Here is a 22,100-nt window from a genome sequence, read left to right as displayed (position 1 = left end):
GTGGCCCATCAGAATTCAGGGGAGATCAACAGGGGTGGAGGTCAGAAGTGGTACAAAATATGTGGGAGCACAAGAAAGGAGGATTTGACTTAATATTCTGTTCCTTTCCCAGATGATTTTGAGTCAAAGTATTCTTTCCATCCAGTAGAAGACTTTCCTGCTCCAGAAGAATATAAACACTTTCAGAGAATATATCCCAGCAAAACAAACCGAGGTGAGAAGAGTAGTCAATGAAAGTTTTTCCATAATTCTGTAGGAAGTAGAATTGGTCATTTCATCTTAGATTTAAATTTGTTTCTCCTCATCTGCATTTTCTTAAGAAAACAAGGGAACAACAGAACCGGTCCCTAAATTTTAAAGGTTAGCTTAAAGAACCTGTCTCTCATGTCAGGAATGTTCAGGTTGTTCAAGGTTTGATGGTTGACCTTATGAATGTGGTTTTTATTTTTATATTTTTCAGCTGCCCGTGGAGCCCCACCTCTGCCGCCCATTCTCAGGTGAAGCCTGGCTTGGTCCTGTTCCTCAGGAAAAGGATGGACCCTCTCCTCTGCTCAGATGGTCCCTTCCATTCCCCTGAAACCTGCATGAGAGCTCCTGAAGTGTTTCTCCAGTGCAACCCATCTCTAGACACCAAGCGTCCTCCCCACTCACCTCCATCTATGCATCTCGTCTCTAGACTTGGTGATTGGACTCTTTATATTGACAGTAGGGTCTCAAACCCTGCATCCATCCCTCCTCTTGCAAGCCCTGCTAGCCAGATGAGGAAAGCGCTTCCATGTCTCCTGCCTTCCTCTTGGGGAAAGGTGCCTTGTTATGATGAATGAACTCATTGTTGGGGCAGGGTGGAGAATTGTACTCCTACTTTCTCCTACCCACTGTGGGGGAAGCGTGGCAGTTGTACTATATTTCCTCATTTAGGAGGCTGGCATGGCCAGGACTTCTGGGGGGGTGGGCATTTTTAGTGAAACAGGAAAGGAATTTGCAGAGAAGTGATCTGTTTTAAAGGTCAAGTTTGAAGAAAAGGCAAAGAAATGGGTCTGCTTTCTGTTTAGAGGTATTTTGGTTTTGCTCTCACCCCACCCCATGCCACCACCCCAGGGAGAAGTTGGATATTATAAACACTAAATACTAATCAGTTGAACTAAACATCTAATAAAAAGAGGGTGAAATAAACTGGGGATCCTTTTAGAGCTAGTCAGTTTCTCTGCAGCAAAGGGGCCAGGAGCCATTTGTGCCCTCTGGGACTCCCTGCCCATTTGCCTGTTTCCTCAGGGTGCTGAGGCTGAGGGCTGTTATTCCTCTCTGCACTGCCCATCCCCTCAAGAAACAAGTCACTTTGATTCATTACAGATTCACAAACTCCCAAAAACCTGCAGTGGGAGATGGAAAAATAGACTGTTGGCCTTGACACCAATTAAGTCTTTTCTGACTGGCCCTGGGGGCCTGCTCAGAGACCTTAGCCCCTGATGGGTGCCCCGGAATGACAAGGGAAGGTGAAGCACCTCGTGGAAGGGTCAACTCTGTGGGTTATGAAGGACTTTAAGGCCCATTTGTTCCAAAGTTCACAGCCCATCTGATTTAGCAGGTACTTCTGTTCCTTTCTCCACTACTCTTCCCTTTGCAAGACTGCAGGGGTTAATATAGCAGAATAGAGAAGGGTGAGGAAGGTTATGGGGACAGTCAGATTCCTCTGTGCCAGGAAGCACAAAGACTTTGGTGAAGTGTGCCTCAGTCCAGTTGATCTTCCTTGGCAGCCAGCAATATGTTTTTTCGTCTTCCAGGTCCTAGTTCAAGGACGCAGGGGAAATCGAGGGTCCCAGTCTAGGTAGAAACTGAGCTTGTATAATGGGATGGGACTTCACCATTCTCTCACAGCAGGATGGAGCTCCTGGGCTCTACATATGGATGGTTTGGTTTGCTACAACTCTTGCTGAGTGCAGAGATTGCTCAAAGCTTGGAGTGAGAGCAGGGGAGGAGCCAAGGCTATTCCTTGAAGTGGATGGGGAAAGCCAAATAAAAATTTTCACCAGGTACATCACAGGCTTAAATTGCCTTTGGGACCTCTCCAGTCTGTTGGATCACAGACTAAGGATCTGTGCATGGTGCCCAGAGAAACCCAAGTCTTCCCATGTAGGTGGGAGAGCTCTCAGCTTGGGTTCTTTATTCAGGGTCTGCTATCCTTTGCCGTTCCCTGGACTACATTGACTCTTGGGACAAACCATGATGAGGTCTGTCCCCAAACCTTTTCTAATCATTCTCTTTATCGTTTTTATTTTCAAATCTGTTAACAGTTGTCTCTCAGCAGTATCCCCAGCATTCTGAAGCCAGTAGTGCTGAGACAGGGCGTGAGTGGAGGGAAAAAGAATACAAGAGTTAACCCTGCAGCAGAGTTCCAGGGGAGATGCTGACCAGTTACTGAACTTGGACTGTGAAGTCCTCCCATTTGTTTTTGAAATGGGAGTTGATGCCTTTTGTATAATATTATCAAAGTATATCCTTTTTTCCCCCTTTATTCAGACATAGAGCTTCAAAATAAGTATCACAAGTAAAAGCCAAACCCCAGCTTTTCATTGGGGCTGATATGTTCCTCCTCTGTGACCTGCTGCCTCTCCTACTCCCCAGCATTTGGACTGTGTCACATAGGTATTGATAGTATTCTAATTTTCTTGGCCTCATGAAAAAAATGCCTGGGCCTAGATCTAATCAGAGGGATTTTCTTCTTGAGAGCATGTTGATGGCACAGTACCTATTTAAATGTCTTTGCCTTATTGTCCCTCTGTTAATAACAGATTTATTATCATGTATATTTACTATTGAAGAATGGGAATGTGATCCTCATAGTTATTGATCTATTTTGTATGTTGTAAAAAGCTTGTACTATAGATTTAAGGTGGGCTGGCTGCAAGAGCACTAAAACTTCTCACCTTTTAGCCTGCTCTTCTTACCTGTTTGTGGGAGTGCTGTCTCTTCAGTGGGAGATGGGGTGGTCTCATGTTGAGACTCTTGCCCAGTCCCCTTAACCCCCTTAATTCCCTCCCAGAAGGAAGAGACATTGCCCAACTAAGCATCAGGAAGCTGTGTTATAAGCCTCTGGGTGGGTTTGGTTTTATGTTTTTCTCTAGTGGGAAAAACTTAATTTCTTTCCACCCTTTCTGGGAAGCAGAGCAGTGGCTTCCGGGTTTTTAAATGAGCTATATGCCCCTCTTCCCCCCTCTTCTTTGGTCACCAAACTTGGATCAAATCATTTTGATATTCCAGGTGTGGTTTTTCTGGGTTCTTCTGGTTTGGGGGATTTCCTCCAGCTGCAGAGCCCCATCATCCTCACGGCCTGGGCTCCCAGAGTGAGGGTGCTTAGGGCTACCCCACCTGATGGATGTGAGACTACTTGTCTCCAGAAATGCATCCCAGCCCTCCCAACTGGCCAACACAAGGAGACTAGCCACTGGCCATTGCACTGGGGGCATCCCCTCACCCCACAGCTTCCCAACTTGAAATCCAGATTTACCTCCAGGGAGAGGTGAGAAAAATTGTAAATAGACTTGCTACAGAGCAACTCAGGGTTGGGGTGTGTTTTAATTCTCCTGATCACTTGAAATAATCTGTAGGCTGAGTGCTTATGGGAGTGGGGGAAAAATGTGACTCCAGGGTCCTTTCCTTCTGCAATGCTCTGGGGGTGGAGTATAGGGCATCTGAGGCCCTTTGATGGCACTACACTGAGCTGTCTGTCCTTCTGGAAACCCAATCTACAGTCAACTGCAAATCCAATTCTTCACATTCCAGTTGTAGCCTTTCTTTCCCTACTGAATCTCAGTCCCTGGCAATGTGGTCAAGGTGGCTTTCTGTAAGCCACCCTGATTTAGGGAATGGAAGGCATTACAACTCTGCCTTCAAGACTCCTCTCTTAAAAGCAAAATGAAACAAAACTACAGCCACCTTCCAAACACATAAAAAAATTTGAAAGATAATTGTTAAGCTGAAGGAAGGATTTGGTTCCATTCAACTCCACGGTCATTGTGCCTTTACTTGTGTTAGATTTCTGTGCTTTCTTCCTCTCTCTCTTTGAAGCAATTAAAATCCTCCTTGATAACTATTTCCTTCTACTCTTGTTTCTAACACCTTAGTGGGTTTCCTCTCGAATGGTCTTAAATCTCATTCCACTGGTGGCAGAGGGGCCAAGCCTTCTTTTCTCATGTCTAACCTTTGTCCTTTCCCACGGGACCAGCATGGAAGTCCTAGTCAACACTGAATAAAAGACTAGAGTGATGTGTGCAGTGTGTGTGTGTGTGTGTATGTGTGTGTGTCCATCTTTGCATGTGGATCAGTTTATTTTCTTTAAAAAAAATAATTTATTGTATGATTTATTTTGGAGATATATTCCAATTGCAGTGCTCCCTCCTAATAAGCAGTGATTCCTACCCCCCCACCCCTCTACAATGTATAATCTGGTCTCAGGTTGGATTCTTTGGTACACTTCTTTCTTCTGGAAGCCGTGCAGTTTAATTAAACCTTGCTTAAAAACAAAAACAAACACCTGAAAACTGTGTACTCTTGTCTGGAACACTGCCTCCAGTGGTGGCATAGGGAGCGGAGAACATCTGTTGCTTCTGTTGAGTGTGGTGGTTTGACTCTAGAACCTCTAAGAAGGTAGCTACACTGACTTGGGCAGAAGTATCTGCAGCTTCCCAGGGATCTTCCCTCCTCCGTTCCTGCTATATTTTGAATATCACAGTTCTCGTTACCCATGCTCACCTGGGTGACTCTGGTAGTTCTGGTCATCATTTACGTTTGCCATCTTACCTTCCCGATGCCCATGATTTCAGGGGACCCAGGAGGCGCTCTGGCCTTGTGTCCTCTCCTCACATCTCTTAGGATTCTTTCTACCTGTGTTGCATGGCAGGTTGTCCCACTGAGGTATGGAAGAAAAGGGTGGGGACAGCAGATGGACTGTATGTGTCTATTGTTATTGTGGGTGTTGGCTTTTTTTCTTCCCTGCTTTTTACGTTGCAATCTTGGCTGGCTTTCTTGAACTTCGACTTGGGGTGTGAAAAATGAACCAGACATTCTCTGCTTACTGTGGTCAGCTGACATAATCACCACTAAGACTTAATGAGCTCACCTTGCGCTTTCATCGCTAGGAAAGATTTTGAAATTATTTCCCATACTGATTCATAATGAGTGTGTGTATGAATCACTTTCACGTAATTTAGATATAAAAACTTATGAGAGGGAGGGGGGAAAAGGCCTCCTTTCATTTTCATCCATACTTCCCAGATTGGCTGAATCCCTGATTATTTGACCCATCATTGTTATTAATATGATTAATAAACTACCTATTTATTGATTTAATTGTTCCTCCTGTGACTTTAGCCCTCAAAAGGAGCTTGCCTGAATGACCCTCAATTTCCTAAACCTGTAAGGTTTCTCTGTCCTTTTGGGGTGATACTGCTATTCATGTGTGTGTGTGTGTGCATGCATGTGTGCACACATACACAAAAGTATATTGGACAGGCCCTTCCATTGTGATTTGATTCCTTCCCTCATGATACTGTGTATCAGCAGGTGATAAGGACACTAGTCTCAATATTACTGAGACACAGCTGCTTACTGTGAATGTTCCTGTTTTAAGTATTTCCTGGCCCAGCACAGCCACAAACTGTGACTCACTACAAGGATGGGGCCTGTCTCTGACTTCCTGTTACTCTGCAGACAGAGGTAAGAGAACTAAAATGTCAACCTCAGGATCCTAACCACCCCAGAGGATAACTACAGAGAAACGCTTCACAACTGACATCATTGGAGCCCAGTCTGGATCGCTTTTACACGTCATCAAATTCATTTTCCACTCCTAGGTTTAGGGGTGTGAGATTTAAAAGACTATATGCTATCCAACCACAAAGTGTTCATGGGAAAGGTGGAAATTCATTTGGCAGGGATGTCCTCTCCATTCCTGCAGCAATTATTTATTGCCCAATTCACTCTGTACCCCAAGCATCTGTTATTTGAAGATGAATAGGACTGGTCTTTGCCTCCAAGGAGCTGAGTCTAGTAGAACACTTTAGGACAGCCACCAAGAGAAACCTATGTAGGTTATTAAAAGGCTTAATGGCAGTGAGCCAGGGAAGGTGGATGGAGTGTGGCATTCCAGACAGAGGGAACAGCAAGGACAGAGGCCAAGAAGCAAGACAGTCCGGTGGCATGTGCAGCGTGTTCCTGTAGTATCAGAAAGGGAGAGCATTGTGTAGGTAACCTGGTAGAGACCCTTCAATCCAGACCTCCTGTGATTCTCTGCCTGCTTCCACAGTGGTCATCTAATCCTGTAGGCTTACCTTGGACTGGTCCTTTTCTTCTGGTGAGTGTTTTCTTTCATAGGCTCCAGGATGAATACTAAGTACTCATTGCTTCCTGGGCTTCCTCTAGCCCACTGTAACCAAGGGAGGTTTTCACCACTATCCCTTAAAGCTGGCTGGACACATGTTACCACTTCAAGTTATTAAGGATGGTTTTTAGGTGCCCAGATTATCAAAATACATGAACAGTAAAGATTGCTTCCTGGGTTCTGTTGCTCTATTAAGAGCTCAGAAATACCATCTGGTCTAAAAACCTCCATTCTCCGGGAACATTCTTCCCATTCACGACTGTGAATGCTGATCTCTACTGCAGATTTCAGCTCCTAGAGAACCTTCCCAAAATGTGCTCCCTTAATGTCTCTTCCTATTTATTTATTTTTAAAGCTTTACTTATTTAAGTGATCTCTATACTCCATATGATGCTCAAACACACAACCCCAAGATCAAGAGTCGGATGCTCTTCTGACTGAGCCAGCCAGGAGCCCCTATCTCTTCCTATTTAGAAGTGTACAGAAGGCTTCCTATTTAGGACCTGTGTCTTTCTAATACTTCCACCTATGTTTAAAGTGGTCAAGTGTTTGAGCTGCTGTCAGACTTCCCAAGTTCAAATGCCAGCTCTTCCACTTGCTGGTTGTGTGACCTTGGGCAAATTTAGTCAACCCCTCTATTTCAGTTTCCTCATTTGCAAAATGATAATACCAACTTAATTCAGTGCTTGTGAGAATGAGGTGGAATAAGTAGAATACTTGAGCTCTGTGCCTGGCATACACTTGAACACTCAGTATTTGCTCCTGTATGAACTAGCTACAATTAACTGGTGATTGTAATAGCATTGTTTTCCTGTTTCTCAGCTTCATTGTTCTATTTCATTTGAAACTGAAGGATGAAAGATAAATACTTGCCATCCCCTAGAATTGGATTTTGGCCTTCGAGGGAACCTGAGGCTTAGCTAGGTTATTAGCTTTGGAGGCTGACCTGTAAATTACCGTTCTAATTTATATTTTTCATTAAAAGCTCAGCTTGCCTCTTCTTCTATAGCAGTATTCCCTGGCCCTGAAACCCTAGTGTTTAGCCATAAAACAAGGTTTTAAAATTAAGAGGCCATAATTCTCTCAACTCCCCACAATGTGTGGATTAATGGAATTAATGATAAGGTGCACAGAATATTTTTATTTTTAACAAAAGCAAAGACCTGCCCCTATTTCTTACGTTTGAAACACAAATCAGGGAGCTACTGTGATCAAGGGTAGTGTATTTATGTGTAGAACTTGACAAAAAAAAATTGGGTATTAGGAAATCTGGGTCCTAGGCTCCCCACCGCCAGGAAGTTGCTGAGACCTCTAACCCTCTTCACGCTGGCTTTGTGTTTTGCAGGCTTGAACATTAGGTAAATAATGCCTAATATTCTGCCTGGCACCCAGAACCGCCTCCCAAATGATAGGTGTTATATGGTAGCTCACTTAATATGTATCCCATTAGGGTAATACAAATGGATACGTTCGGCCAGAAAAGGCAACCACACTTCCGCCCCCTCAATGGAAAGAAGGGCGTGGAAACAGAGTTGCGTGCAGCTGAGACTACATCTCCCGCTGCCCTTTGCGGTGATCCTCGTTCGCTTTACCCAGAATCGCTCCCACTGCAACCTTGCGTCTTTCCGTGGGGCCCCGGATGTAGACTCCCTCTTACTCGGTAGGCGTGGTTTCACAGGGCTCGGAGACCTGGGGCTCTCTTATTGGTTGTGGTCCTTCCGACTGGATTGGACGCGAAGGAGGGGGCGGTGGCCAAGGCGCGCAGTGCTGTAGCGACAGCCAATCAGAAGCCTGGTCGGCCTTTGGCGGGAGGTAGTAAAGCTGAGGCTTTGCAGATTTGGCGCGAGCGCGGTTTGGCTTTACTGCTGCTGGTGTGTAGTTTATTCGGGAGCTTGACTGAAGAATCCCTGAAGCCCTGTGCGAGAGACGTGAGGAAGAGCAGGCACTGAGGTGACTCTGCCTTGTGGGGTGGAGAGCAGATGATTGCTTAGGGTCTGGAAGGCAGCGGAGTTGGGAGAGGGGCGATGGCTAGGGCCGCAGCCTCCCTTGAGGTTCGAGGGGAAGTGAGGGAAGAGCTCAGATCGCGGGAGGTCTGAGGTCGGGGTAAGGGAAAGGAATAGGCTGGCAGTCGTGCGTGGAATAAAGGGGCTGAATGTTATAGGAGGGAGATGTTCCTGGGTGGGGTTGAGAGGGTGTGGGGTGGGGACCGAGTGCCAGGCGGAGGGAAGACTGTAAATGTGGTCGGGTCCTGGGCTAAGCTGGTGATAAAGACACACCCCGTGCCTGGAGTGAGGGAATTAGAAGTACTGTAGAAATCTGTTAAGATAAACTTATTAGGGGCGCCTGGATGGCTCAGTGGGTTAAAGCTTCTGCCTTCAGCTCAGGTCATGATCCCAGAGTCCTGGGATCAGCCCCACATCGGGCTTTCCGCTCAGCGGGGAGCCTGCTTCCTCCTCTCTCTCTGCCTACTTGTGATCTCTCTGTCTGTCAAATAAATAAATAAAATCTTTTAAAAAATATTTTAAAACTTTTATTAAACTTATTGCATTTAAAAAGATTTTTAAACTTTTATTAAACTTCTTTAAACTTATTGCATCACTCAAGTGGTTAAGAACTTGAGCTCTGGAGCCAGAAAACCTGGTTTGCTATGACTTTGGGTCTCTGTGCCTCTTGAGTTTTCTCATCCGTAAAGTAAGGATAGTAAGAGTGCCAACTTCTAGGGTTGTCTTAAAACTTAAATGATTCAGTGTCTAAGGGGTGCGGGCCTGAATCATTTGGTAGAGTGTGCCACTCATGATCTTGGGGTCGTGAGTTCGAGCCCCACGTTCAGTGCAGAGACTCCTTAAAAAAAAAAAAGAATAAAAGAAAATGCTTATAACAACAGTCATCCACATAGTAGGTAGACAAGTGTTTGTTATTATTGCTCAGATTTGGCTGTGAAGCAGAACTGAATGCTAAAATATGTTTATAATTTACTTATGAAATGTTGATCATTGGTATAAATTCCTTGTTTGCTATTTTTCTGTCCTCTTAGATATTGACTGGCTGTCCTGTTCTCTCTTTTGTACCCAGCCGTGTTCCCATCATGCCTCAAACCCGATCCCAGTCACAGGCTACAATCAGTTTTCCAAAAAAGAAGGTGTCTCGGACATTGGACAAAGCTAAAATCTCTGGAGACACTAAACTAGAACTGACCAATCTCCAGGCCACACGCCATTCTGTAAAAATTCTGCCTCTAAGCCCCAGAAAACGTCTCGGTAAGATATCCATTGTATATATGAACAACTTTTTGACTTGTAGATATTGACCTCTCTTTCCTCAAAAATAAGATGCCTCGTCCTTTGAAGCAGCTTCCTAAGTTCATTTAAGACCACTTTGTTCACTTTGGTTATTTTCAGAATGATTGCTGTGTTCATTTACTGAACTTCAGAGTTAAGCGACTTGTTGAGATTACCTTCTGAATTGCTTTACAGTTCTGGTGTTCAGTTCCTTAATTTTGAACTTAGTTGTCAGTATTGTGACTTTGCAGTTAGCTATCTAGTATTTTGAAGCTTTCACCTAGTTAGTGGTGAAATTAAGAGAAGCAGGTTCTTGTTTTAGAACACTGGTTGGTAGGGGCGCATGGGTGGCTCAGTGGGTTAAGCCTCTGCCTTCAGCTCAGGTCATGATCTTGGGGTCCTGGGATTGAGCCCCGCATTGGGCTCTCTGCTCAGCAGGGAGCCTGCTTCACCCTCTCTTGAGGCCTGCCTCTCTGCCTACTTATGATCTTTCTGTCTGTCAAGTAAATAAATAAAATCCTTTAAAAGAAAAAAAAGATCACTGGTTGGTAATCCTTTTTTGCTTTAGATCATTTGTTTTTGTTTTTAAAGATTTTATTTATTTTTATGAGAGAGAGAAAGAATAGTAATAAGCAGGGGTGAGGGACAGAGGGAGAAGCAGACTGTCCCCTGAGCAGGGAGCTCAGTGGGGACTCAATCCTAGGACCTGGGATCATGACCTGAGCTAAAGGCAGATGCTTAACCAGCTGAGCCACCCAGGTGCCCAGATCATTCGTTTTTAATGAAGGGTGATGTGGCAGTACCAGAGACATTTTTGGTTATCACAACTGAGGGAGTGCTACTGGCATAATGGATAAAGGCCAGGTGTCCTGCCAAACATTTTACAATGGACAGGACAGCCTCCAATAAGAATTATTTGGTCCAAGATTGAGAAAAACACTCTTAGAACAATCTTAGAATTTTCATCCCACTAAAAACCCCTTTGCTGGGGCGCCTGGGTGGCTCAGTGGGTTAAAGCCTCTGCCTTCAGCTCAGGTCATGATCTCAGGGTCCTGGGATCCAGCCCTGCATCAGGCTCTCTGCTCAGTGGGAAACCTGCTTCCTCCTCTCTCTCTGCCTGCCTCTCTGCCTACTTGTGATCTCTGTATGTCAAATAAATAAATAAAATCTTTTAAAAAATAAAAAAAATTTTTTTTTTTAATTAAAAAAAAAAAACCTTTGCTTTCTCCCAAATAGTTGTAAGATTCAGTGGTGCCATCTGGTGGCCAATGTTTGCTTCTTGAGGAGAGGCCGTCTGTTTTGGTGGTTTTAACTATAGAAATTTGCCTTTTGGGGGACCTGGGTGCCTCAGTCAGTTAAAAGTCTGCCCTCTGCTCAGGTCATGATCCCAGGCTCCTAGTATTGAGCCCCACATGGGGCTCCCTGCTCAGCTGGGAGCCTGCTTCTCCCTCTCCTTCTCCCCTCTGTGTTCTTTCTTTCAAATAAATAAAAGAAGGAAGAGAGGAAGAAACTTGCTTCTTTCTGGGAAACGCAGAGATCTTTGCAAGTCCTTTTACTGTCCTCTACTATGAATGACCATGTATTGATTTTAATGTATTTCAGGTGATGACAATCTGTGCAACACTCCCCATTTACCACCCTGTTCTCCACCAAAGCAAGGCAAGAAAGAGAATGGCCCCCCTTGCTCCCGTTCACCTAAGGGGCGCAGATTGGTATTTGACAATCAGCTGACAATGAAGTCTCCTAGCAAAAAGGAACAAACCAGAGCTCACCAAAACAAAATCCGTTCGTCAGGCAGAAAAGATCAAAAGATCACAACAAATTCTGAGCAGAGATGTCCACTGGAGAAAGAATCTGCATGTGTGAGACTGTTCAAGCAAGAAGGTTCGTTCTTATATGGCAACCATTAATGCAGCCTTGAAAACAAGGCTGGTGACTCCAGATGAAACCCAGTGGATCTTCTCGGTCACCTCTGTTGTATCTAATTGTCCTTTCACATCTGACACAGGCACTTGCTACCAGCAAGCAAAGCTGGTCCTGAATACAGCTGTCCCGGATCGGCTGCCTGCCAGGGAAAAGGAGATGAATGTCATCAGGAATTTCCTGAGGGAGCACATCTGTGGGAAAAACGCTGGAAGTCTTTATCTTTCTGGTGCTCCTGGAACTGGAAAAACTGCCTGCTTAAGCCGAATTCTGCAAGACCTTAAGGTACACTGAGAGTCTGAAATATGCTGCTCTTGCTAAAATGACACTTGGTTATGAAGGGTTAAGAAAGGTGGATGTGCTTAGGGGATTGAAGTCTCCCCTCAAATAAGATGTTTTTAGTTTCTTTGTCCAAATCTTTCCAAATGAAAATAGAGCTTATTCTCTTATGCTATTAACTCCTCAAAGATACTTCAGGTTCCATCAAACCTTTATCTGGGGGCACCTGGGTGGCTCAGTGGGTTAAAGCCTCTGCCTTCAGCTCAGGTCATGACCCCAGGGTCCTGGGATCGAGCCCCACATTGGGCTCTCTGCTTGACGAGGAGCCTGCTTCCTCCTCTCTCTCTGCCTGCCTCTCTGTCTACTTGTGATCTCTCTCTGTCAAATAAATAAAATCTTAAAAAAAAAACAAACAACCTTTATTTGAAGGCAAAATATCTCTCATGTTTGCATTTTTCTAGAAGGAACTGAAAGGTTTTAAAACTATCATGCTGAATTGCATGTCCTTGAGGAGTGCCCAGGCTGTATTCCCAGCTATTGCTCAGGAGATTTGTCAGGAAGAAGTATCCAGGCCAGCTGGGAAGGACATGATGAAGAAACTAGAATACCATATGACTGCAGAGAAGGGCCCTATGATGTAAGTAGTGCTTCGCTGCATGTTATTCTGTGAAAATCTGCAAGGTCTGCTGCCCACAAACTCACATTCTAGTCTCTTGAATGTATCCGTTTGTATGAGAAAAGAACATTTCCTGTGTTGGCTGTACAGATAGTTTCATATGCTTAAAGGGAAAGAAGAGAGGAAAAATACACATTCTGATTTTAAGTTGGAAAAAGTGTTCTTAGGCTAATCGCTTGAAAAACCTGTATATTACTTCTGTGTCATGGTGGGGGTATCATTGTAACAGTGACTGCAGAAAGGACAGATGATGACCTTCAAACTGGTGTCAGCTGTAGGAATGTGACCTGGAGTCGGCCCAGATCTAACAGATGGGAGAGTTAAGGAGGTCAACGTAGATACTAATTGTTTCTCTTTATACTTAGTGTGTTGGTGCTGGACGAGGTGGATCAGCTGGACAGCAAAGGGCAGGATGTATTGTACACACTCTTCGAATGGCCATGGCTAAGCAACTCTCGATTGGTGCTGATTGGTTAGTGCTCCATTGCTAATGTCGATGGGTCTAAAGAATTCTTTTTTTAATCGCTTCATCTTACTTATCACCTATTTTATCTTAAGCCAACTTTCTGCTTTCTTATCAAAATGAAAAAAGTTATTATAAAATAACAGTAGTTTTTAACTAAAATCAACTTTGTTAAGTCTGAATAGAATTGAGATAATACTTCATTTCAGAGACAGTTGATTTTTGGAGTGTCTGGTCCTGCTTATCAGTGAACAATTCTAAACCTAACTTGGAAAGAGCATTCTCGAATGACTACGTACATCTTACCTAATAAGTGTGGGGGTGGGGTGGCAAGTGGGAAGCAACAGTTGGAATGCGGGATTATAACTGGAAATTATATTTAGCTTTCAAAGCGTTTAATTTTCCTTTGAGATGATTTGACCATGATGGTTGATAGTATTTACCTTCTCCTCAGGTATCGCTAACACCCTGGATCTCACGGACAGAATTCTGCCGAGGCTTCAAGCTAGAGAAAAATGTAAACCTCGGCTGTTGAACTTCCCACCTTATACCAAAAACCAGATAGCCACTATCTTGCAGGATCGGCTTGATTTGGTAAGTGCCACCCATTGTACCTCATTATGTGTTCCTTGGATCACCTCTGGTGGGGAAACCTAACAGTCTTTCTAAAATATTTTTGTTTAGAGGGGTGCCCGGGTGGCTCAGTCAGTCAGTTGAGCATCTGACACTTGATCTCAGCTCAGATCTCAGTCTTAGGGTTGTGAGTTCATGCCCCACATTGGGCTCCACACTGGACATAGAGCCTACTAAAAAAAAAATTTTTTTTTCTTTGCTTTGATTGCTTCCCTCAGCAGGGAGATCCTGTGGGCCAACGTGAGAACATTTTTATATGAATTTCCATCCAAGGCTCCATTTATTGGATGCCTCAGGGTTGGAGTAAAAATAAGAGAAGAGGGGCACCTGGGTGGGTCAGTCACTGACCCACTTGAAATTGAAATTGAGTACGCCACTCAATTTCAGCTTGGCTGTTGATCTCAAGAGCTGTGAGTTCAAGCCCCACGGTGGGTTCCACAATGAACAGGGAGCCTCCTTTTAAAAGGGGAAGGGTGGCACCTGGGTGACTCAATCGTTTAAGCCTCTGACTCTTGATTTCAGCTCAGGTCACTATCTTAGGTCCTTGAGATCCAGCCCCCTACGGAGCTCCATGTCAGGCTCCGCACTCAGCGAGGAGTCGGCTTGTCCCTCTCCCTCTGCTCCTCTCTGCCCACCGCCTTTGACAACTAGGTGCTCTCAAATAAATAAATAAATCTTTTTTTGTTTGTTTGTTTTTTCCTTTTTTTAAAGAGAGGAATCACTCAATAATTTTTTTTTTTAAGTTTATTTTTAGTAATCTCAAACCCAAGGTGGGGCGCAAACTCACAACCGCAAGATCAAGAGTCGCAGGGTCGGAGTGCCTGGGTGGCTTAGTAGGTTAAAATGTCTGCCTTCGGCTCAGGTCATGTTTCCAGGGTCCTGCGATCAAGCCCCAAATCAGGCTCTCTCTGCTCAGCAGGGAGCCTGCTTCCCTTCCTCTCTCTCAGTGCCTGCCTCTCTGCCTACTTGTGATCTCTGTCTGTCAAATAAATAAATAAATCTTTAAAAAGAAAAAAAAATCTTCTTACTGCACCAGCCAGGTGCCCCTCAATACTTTTATAATGGCCTGTAACAATAGGACCTGTGAAAAAGCTTTCTTTTGAAAATGACCAAATAGGGTTGCCTGGGTGGCTCAGTGGGTTAAAGCCTCTGCCTTCAGCTCGGGTCATGATCCCAGGGTCCTGGGCTCAAGCCCTGCATCTGGCTCTCCGCTTAGCAGGGAGCCTACTTCCTCCTCTCTCTCTCTCTCTGCCTACTTGTGACCTGTCTATCAAATAATTAAATAAAATCTTTAAAAAAAAAAAAAAGGAAAATGACCAAATAGATTTTAGTTTAGTTTTGCTAATATCTGGTTGCTTTTTTCCCCATTCATGAGTCTCTACCACATGCCTACAAAATGTTTAAATGTGTGAAATTTCCATTTATTTTGGGCGCCTGGGTGGCTCAGTGGGTTAAGCTGCTGCCTTCGGCTCAGGTCATGATCTCAGGGTCCTGGGATCAAGTCCCGCATCGGGCTCTCTGCTCAGCAGGGAGCCTGCTTCACCCTCTCTCTCTCTCTGCCTGCCTCTCCATCTACTTGTGATTTCTCTCTGTCAAACAAATAAATAAATAAAATCTTTAAAAAAAAAAAAAAAAGAAAAAAAGAAATTTCCATTTATTTATGAGCAGAAAAGTCATCTCTTAGACCCTAAAGAGTGGCCAGTCAAGTTTAGACTTAATGTGAAAATATTTATGTCTGGGACCTGAATTACAGTAAAGGGGGAATCTTATAGTTCATGCTGTCATCTCCTATGTCTTGTCCAAAGGTGTCCGGAGTTCAGGTTCTGGACAATGCTGCAATTCAGTTCTGTGCCCGAAAAGTCTCTGCTCTTTCAGGAGATGTTCGAAAGGCGCTAGATGTTTGCAGGTGAGTTATGGCACTGTTGGCTGCTTTTATTAAAAAAAGAAATGCTGTTAATTGTCTCATGTAACTCAAGTGAATGTGGCTTAAGAGGCTGCATTCTGCCACTTTTTACACTCAGAAAGGAGGACTTGTTTCTCAGTGGGGAGCTCTGCATTTCCACCGTGTTAATGTCTGAAACATTATCAGTCCATTACCTACAGAGGGAGAAACAAATGAGATGTTGCTGGCACTCCCTGTGGTGATTATAGATTGGTTAATTACATTTGTATTAAAAAAGACTCCAGTTTACTTTTCCATTAGCTGATCTCAAGCAGGTTTATTTATGGACCTGAACCATCTTTGCCTTTAGACTTTTTTTCCTTCCTTTGCTTTTGTGAGCACCCCTTCCTCCGGTTGGTGGTCCCCCACACTTGTACTCCAGACCTCTCTCTCCCACTTCCCATCCTCTGCCCCTCCTGCTGGGGAAAGCCTCTGTGCTGACTGATGAAATCTCTTCCTTCCCAGTAGGGACACTGGGTCCATTAAAATGATACTTGCTGTGCTGGCCCGCTGGTCCAACCTCCCCCTACTGCCATGCAAAAGATCCAGGTCTGGCTTATGGCTTCCTGTGGGCAAAGTGCTTTGGAGACAGCAGTGGGAGAGGAAGCTCTTCCTATTGCTAGATGGCATGATCCTGGATTTGAAAGTTTCTCCTAGTCAGCAAACTACTTGAGTAAAGACTGTAGCTATGAGCAATGGTCATGTAGGCTGGTGTGGTTTAGCCTACACATATCATATGTATATAGAACTGAGGACTCCCCTTTTAGGTCCAGTGTGTATGGGTGGTACTGGCTCTCTCTGTAGGCAGTCACCCACCCACATAGCCTCTCTGCTGTCCATGACATTTTTTCCTCCTTCAAAATGTTATTATTGGCTTAATGTATGATGACCTACTTGGCATCTATAAGAGGAAACCATATAGTACTGAAAGTTTCTCAGATTCCCAGGTCTGTGAATTGTTTCAAGGCAACCAAGTCCCCTTTAGCTGAGACATAACCCAGTTTTGTTTGGGGGCTTTAAAATTATAAAACGTGTCTTTTTTCAGCTTGGTGGTTTGGTGTGCTGTTTGGTTTGGCCCAGCATAAATTAATTTTAGAAATACTTTTTTTATAGGAGAGCTATTGAAATTGTAGAGTCGGATGTCAAAAGCCAGACTGTCCTCAAACCGCTGTCTGAATGTAAGTAGTTTATCACTTTCCCGTCTTCCTTTATAATTGGAAGCTTAACTTTTCTGAGAAAAGAGATAGAAAGACGAAATGAATGTAGTTAAATCCATATTTACCCTTTTCTGTATGTCTGTGTTTTTTGTCAGTTTCATCTACTTTATTTCGGTCTGGCCTCTCTGTCCTATAGTCCATGCAGGCTGGAAACAAGTTCCCCAGGGTGTTACATAAAAGGCTGGATCATAGTAAGTTTTCTTTCTAAGCTCTCAAAATGAAAATTGTGGACAGAAAGGCTTGGTCAGCTTCTCTCTGGGTTCTTCCGTTGAGTTCACTTTAGGTCTTGAAATAGGTGAGAGGAAAGTAAACAAGAGTCAGACAGTGAAAGAATCCGGTTCAACTTGGGATATCGTAAGCCTTTAGCCAAGTCTAGGAGGGTGGATGTACGAAGATGATGTTGCTATAGGAGGCTGTTAAAAAATGACAAAATGGGGACGCCTGGGTAGCTCAGTTGGTTAAGCAGCTGCCTTCGGCTCAGGTCATGATCCCGGTGTCCTGGGATCCAGTCCCACATCCGGCTCCTTGCTCAGCGGGGAGCCTGCTTCTCCCTCTGCCTCTGCCTGCCATTCTGTCTGCCTGTGCTTGCTCTCCCTCTCTCTCTCTCTGATAAATAAATAAAATCTTTAAAAAAAAAATGACAAAATGATTTTCCTTTCTGTTAGCCTTGTTCTCTTAGTCATGGCAGATGTAAAATGGCCATGAACTACATATCTTTTCGGTATTTAATATCCAGTGTTAATCTTTAGAAACAGGACAGTCTGATTTGATTGTTTCTTTCCTCTTTCACTCCTGCACAGGTTCAGAGTTATCAAAATTGTTTCTAGGACTACAGTTCCACAGAAAACATTTTCTCTCTTTTCTTTCTACCTTCCTTTCTTTTCTTTCTTATCAATTTGTTGAAAGAAAATTAATAAAAATATTTCAGAAGCAGCCAAACTGACTGCTTAGGCTGATGGTAGGTAATATATACCAGTGTAAAGATGAGATACTCGTTTCTCTTTAACTTTTCAGATTATTCCCGTTTCTCCTACCAGTGACATTTAGGGTTGTCAGTGTTCCTGTGAGCGCAGCTGGCACACATGTACCTAAAGGAGGTTGTAAGTTTCTGGCATAAATTATTAGACTAACCTAATTCCTATCTTTTGACCTCTGGTATGTGTTATTAGATTTGGATGGTTCTAGAAAGCTATACGGAGTCTGACTTCAATTAAATACAAGAAGACACTTTTTTTTTTTTTAAGAGAAGGGGAGAGAGGGAGTCCACCAGTGGGGGGAAGCAGAGGAAGAGAGAGAGAATCTTAGGCAGGCTCCACACTTCAGGGCTTAATCTCACAACCCTGAGCCCAAATGAAGAGTAGACCCTTAACTGACCGAGCCACCCAGGCACCCCAGGATGGCACTTTCTAATACATAGCACTAACTGGGCTTCCTTGACACATAGGCAGGTTCCCTAGCTTTGAAGCTATTCAAACAAAAGCTGAATAGATGATTACTAGTTGGGTTTGTTTTGGGTAGGGAGCAAGAAGGAAATTCCTTTCAGCTTTAAGATCGGTGGTCAGTGGTCTCTAGTTTTCCTAATCCCATTAGTTCTTTGCAGCATCCTGGTTATGGTAATGAAATAGAAGCAGATTGCTTTGGGGCAACTGCTCAAGGTCTGAGGAAGTAATTGAGGCAAAAGTTGTTACCGAGCAAATCCCTCCTCTGTCTTGCAATTCATGCATCTCCAAACAATGAGGCCATAGTCCTAGGCATCTTAGCTGGCAGTTCCCCAGCCTCCGGCCTCTGAGATGGTGCTATCTGCTAAGATATCCAGTGACATTTTCTCAAGTGTTGCTCTGTTGTGGATGTCTTAGGCAAGTGAACCGAACCTCAAAGGTCATCTGGAGAAGCTATCTAGAGGACTTATGTAGGATTCACTTTTCTGTCCACGTTAGTCACTCATTTCACTTTTTTTCCTTTCTTGATGACCAGGCACACTCCTCTTTGCTTCAAGGTTCTGTACTTTTCAAGATACTGAGAATTTCCAAGGCAGAATACAGTAGTCCTCTGTCTAGTCCTCCTTCTTTCATGAGGTGGATTTTGTCTCTCTGACATTAAATTGCATTCTACAGGACAAAATAGCCTACCATTCTGCCCAGAAAAAGGATAACCCTATTTTCCAAGTCATCATCTTTCTGAAGATAGATAGCACTGTCTCCCATCCTTTGGCTTCTAGTTACAGAGTTGGAACCTCTGCTTTGGCACCACATGACTGCGTTTGAATCGCCTTCAACTAAGACTTAGCATCATCTGTCTTGATGTACACAATACTTAAAAAAATCTAATGAAGCCTGATTTATTTACTTTTTAGGCAAATCACCCTCTGAGTCACTGGTTCCCAAGCAGGTTGGTCTTATTCACATATCCCAAGTCATCTCAGAAGTTGATGGTAACAGAATGAGTTTGAGCAAAGAAGGAACACAAGATTCCTTCCCTCTTCAGCAGAAGATCTTGGTCTGCTCTTTGCTGCTCTTGACCCGGCAGCTGAAAATCAAAGAGGTCACTCTGGGGAAGGTGAGTGGAGAATCCCAGCAGATGGAGCTGGGGTGGAGACAAGAATGCTTTGTGGAGCAGATATTGTCCAAAGGGCCTATTATTATGCTCCAGCTGATAGGAATTAAAAGTGGTTTTTAACAGTAAGAATAAATGTCGGTCCCATATAAAAGGCAACTGATTTTATTTCCCTTGGGTTGTGGTTGAGAATTTCCTATTCATCTCCTCCCCTTCATTTCTACCTCTCCCTGTGAAATACATAAAGCTCCTCTCCTGCCTTAGGTTTTGGCAATATCTACAGAATCCTTCAATGGTTTTATTGAGAAGAGGGGAAATTGTTGTATTCAGATAACTTTTACAAACGCAAATTCACATTTTTAAGAGTCTACAAGGTTGGGGCGCGTGGGTAGCTCGGTGGGTTAAAGCTTCTGCGTTTGGCTCAGGTCATGACCCCAGGGTCCCAAGATCTAGCCCCCACATTGGGCTGTCTGCTCAGTGGGGAGCCTGCTTCCCTACCCCCCCCCCCCCGCCCAACCTGCCTCTCTGCCTACTTGTAATCTCTGTCAAATAAATAAATAAAATCTTTAAAAAAAAAAAAAAAGTCTACAAGGTTACAAGAGATAGAAGTTTTAAACAACTTTTGTATTCTCCCTTGTTTCTCCCAGTTATATGAAGCCTATAGTAACGTCTGTCGTAAACAGCAGGTGGCAGCTGTGGACCAGTCAGAGTGTTTGTCACTTTCAGGGCTCTTGGAAGCCAGGGGCATTTTAGGATTAAAGAAGAACAAGGAAACCCGCTTCACAAAGGTACAACTAACTGCCTCTTTGATAATGCTTTTTTAATTGTCCTGTTTTGGAGAGATTATCTGTTTTTGTTAAAGATTTAAGCATGACCACAGTTAGGTCAACAATTTGTTTTTTGTTAGATAGAGTTCAAGATCTGTTGAGGATGGGACTGGAATGAAGGAGGTCTTTTCTGCAGGCTATTGAAAAAGCAGTATTTAACTTGCTTGCCTCTTGGGACGAAAGTTCAACATGATAGAAGTTTACATAATACAAACTTGGCTTTTGTGAGTTCTCCACGTGAAAAGTCTTTTTCTCTTCTTTCCAGGTGTCTTTGAAGATTGAGGAGCAAGAAGTAGAGCATGCTCTAAAAGACAAAGCTTTAATTGGAAATATCTTAGCTACTGGATTGCCTTAAATTCTTTTCTTTTCTACTAATATGCTACCCAGAAGTATCCCACTGGCATTTAGAGAGCTCTGGAATCTTCATTTTAGTACTTTATCCATTCAGGCCTGAAAACTAATATGACCTTTTTTTTTTATTTTTCTTTTTTTCATTTTATTTTCTCTTAAATAATCTCTACACCCAGCATGGGGCTCAAACAAAAGTTGCATGCTCTTCTGACTGAGCTATCCAGGTGCCCCGAAATACGACCTTTTTTAATGGGAAACTGATAAATTTTAATCTGTATGTTGATGAATATTATTAACACAGAGTAATAATTTTTGGTCTTATTTTTATGCATTAAAAATCCACCAAGTAGACTCTTTTTAATTATATTCACTACATCCACATCTTGTGTGTCTCTAACCAGTGTGCTTGTATTACAGCATATAGGATTTATATGGTGGACTATGCCTCTTATATGGAGGACCATTTACCTCCTAGTTTCTTCAGACATTGGTGTGTTTTATAGAACTTTGGGACTAGAGTAAGAAGAATGAAAAAGGATGTTCCAGGGAAATAAGCAAGTCTACATGGAGATCTGGAGGACACTTTGATCAAAGAATTTATTTTTTTTTTGGAGTATACTGTGTTCATGTTGCACATACTTCCACATTGCGACATTTTAAAGACTCACTGAGTTTCTTGGGCACTCCCAAAGGTTGTGGGGGTGGTAAAGGGAATGTAACTATACGGTCTGTGAATATATTTATTTCCAAGTTGCATTCTTTGTCTTTGTAAGCATGCACATTTCAAGAGAGCTCAAACTTTCAGCAAACAATGTGAAAATTTCCCCCAGACTGTCCCACAGTCTTAGCTGCCCTCAGATGAAGCCACTTGTTTCCAGATGCCTTCATTTGGGTTTGGATTTTTCATCTAAACCTCAGATTTTTCCAGTCTTAATAGATAAATTAATCCATATGGCTACTCAAGTCTCCCCTTTTCTGGGTTTGGTTTCCAGTGGCATTCAATGGTAATTTGTGGCGGGGACACCAGAGGGCACCATTATAACACTAACAGCCTTGAATGTGCAGGCAGTGGGGTTGGGGTAGTTTTGAGGGAAGTGGAAGAAAACTTAAGTCTGATCCTTTGGGGAGATAGCTATACTTTTAGGACTCAAGCAGATGCTTGGAGTGCAAACCATGTGTGATAGGAAATGTCCGAGAGCCAGTGGCCAAGTCTGTGCCGCTCCCTGAGCTCTGGCCTCTCTGACGTGTCTTGAGTTTAGGAACTTGATATTGTACAAATGATCTGTTGGCCACTGTTTCATTCATGCTGCCCACTGTATCCTTGCAATGTGATCTGGACCGCAGCAGATGGTATGGGATAGAAGGACACACAGAGAGAGCCCTCTGAAATGGACACCACCCTCCAGTGGGTGTGGCAGAGCAGAGTCTGCAGCCTAGTCCAAGGTCTGAGTCTGAATGTTCTCACCCTGTCACCTTGACTAAGAGCACTCACTCCCCCTGAGGGTCACTTTTGAGTGGAAAACAGTCCATACCTAGAAGCCCAAGAGTGTCTGGGGCTACAAGGGTTAACAAGCATAATTGC

The 22,100-nt window shown here is 43.6% G+C and overlaps 2 protein-coding genes across 7 annotated transcripts in view; both read left to right on the top strand.

The window, feature by feature from the left end:
• The window catches only part of WIPF2 (WAS/WASL interacting protein family member 2), a 49,783-nt gene extending 44,437 nt beyond the window's left edge, over positions 1-5,346 (top strand). For all 6 annotated transcript variants that reach the window (XM_045070175.1, XM_004764605.3, XM_045070174.1 and 3 more), the window contains 2 exons: positions 113-214; positions 461-5,346. In XM_045070175.1, the coding sequence (XP_044926110.1) occupies positions 113-214; positions 461-501 (143 nt within the window). In that variant the 3' untranslated portion in view covers positions 502-5,346. The remainder of the gene's footprint in view (positions 1-112; positions 215-460) is intronic.
• Positions 5,347-7,935: 2,589 nt separating this feature from the next.
• CDC6 (cell division cycle 6) lies at positions 7,936-21,476 on the top strand. The gene is made up of 12 exons (XM_004764603.3): positions 7,936-8,326; positions 9,449-9,633; positions 11,257-11,538; positions 11,663-11,862; positions 12,318-12,493; positions 12,898-13,004; positions 13,450-13,589; positions 15,434-15,534; positions 16,684-16,748; positions 19,141-19,343; positions 19,988-20,128; positions 20,433-21,476. Exons 2-12 carry the CDS (start codon positions 9,462-9,464, stop codon positions 20,520-20,522), a joined length of 1,677 nt encoding a protein of 558 aa, XP_004764660.1. The 5' UTR covers positions 7,936-8,326; positions 9,449-9,461; the 3' UTR covers positions 20,523-21,476.
• The last annotated feature ends 624 nt before the right edge of the window (positions 21,477-22,100 follow it).

The sequence above is a fragment of the Mustela putorius genome, unplaced genomic scaffold, assembly GCF_011764305.1.
Source record: "Mustela putorius furo isolate JIRA1106 unplaced genomic scaffold, ASM1176430v1.1 tig00003962_pilon_pilon_pilon, whole genome shotgun sequence".
NCBI classification, from domain to species: domain Eukaryota; kingdom Metazoa; phylum Chordata; class Mammalia; order Carnivora; family Mustelidae; genus Mustela; species Mustela putorius.
Note: the sequence above shows the minus strand (reverse complement) of the source record. Positions and strands in the feature narration are given on the sequence as shown.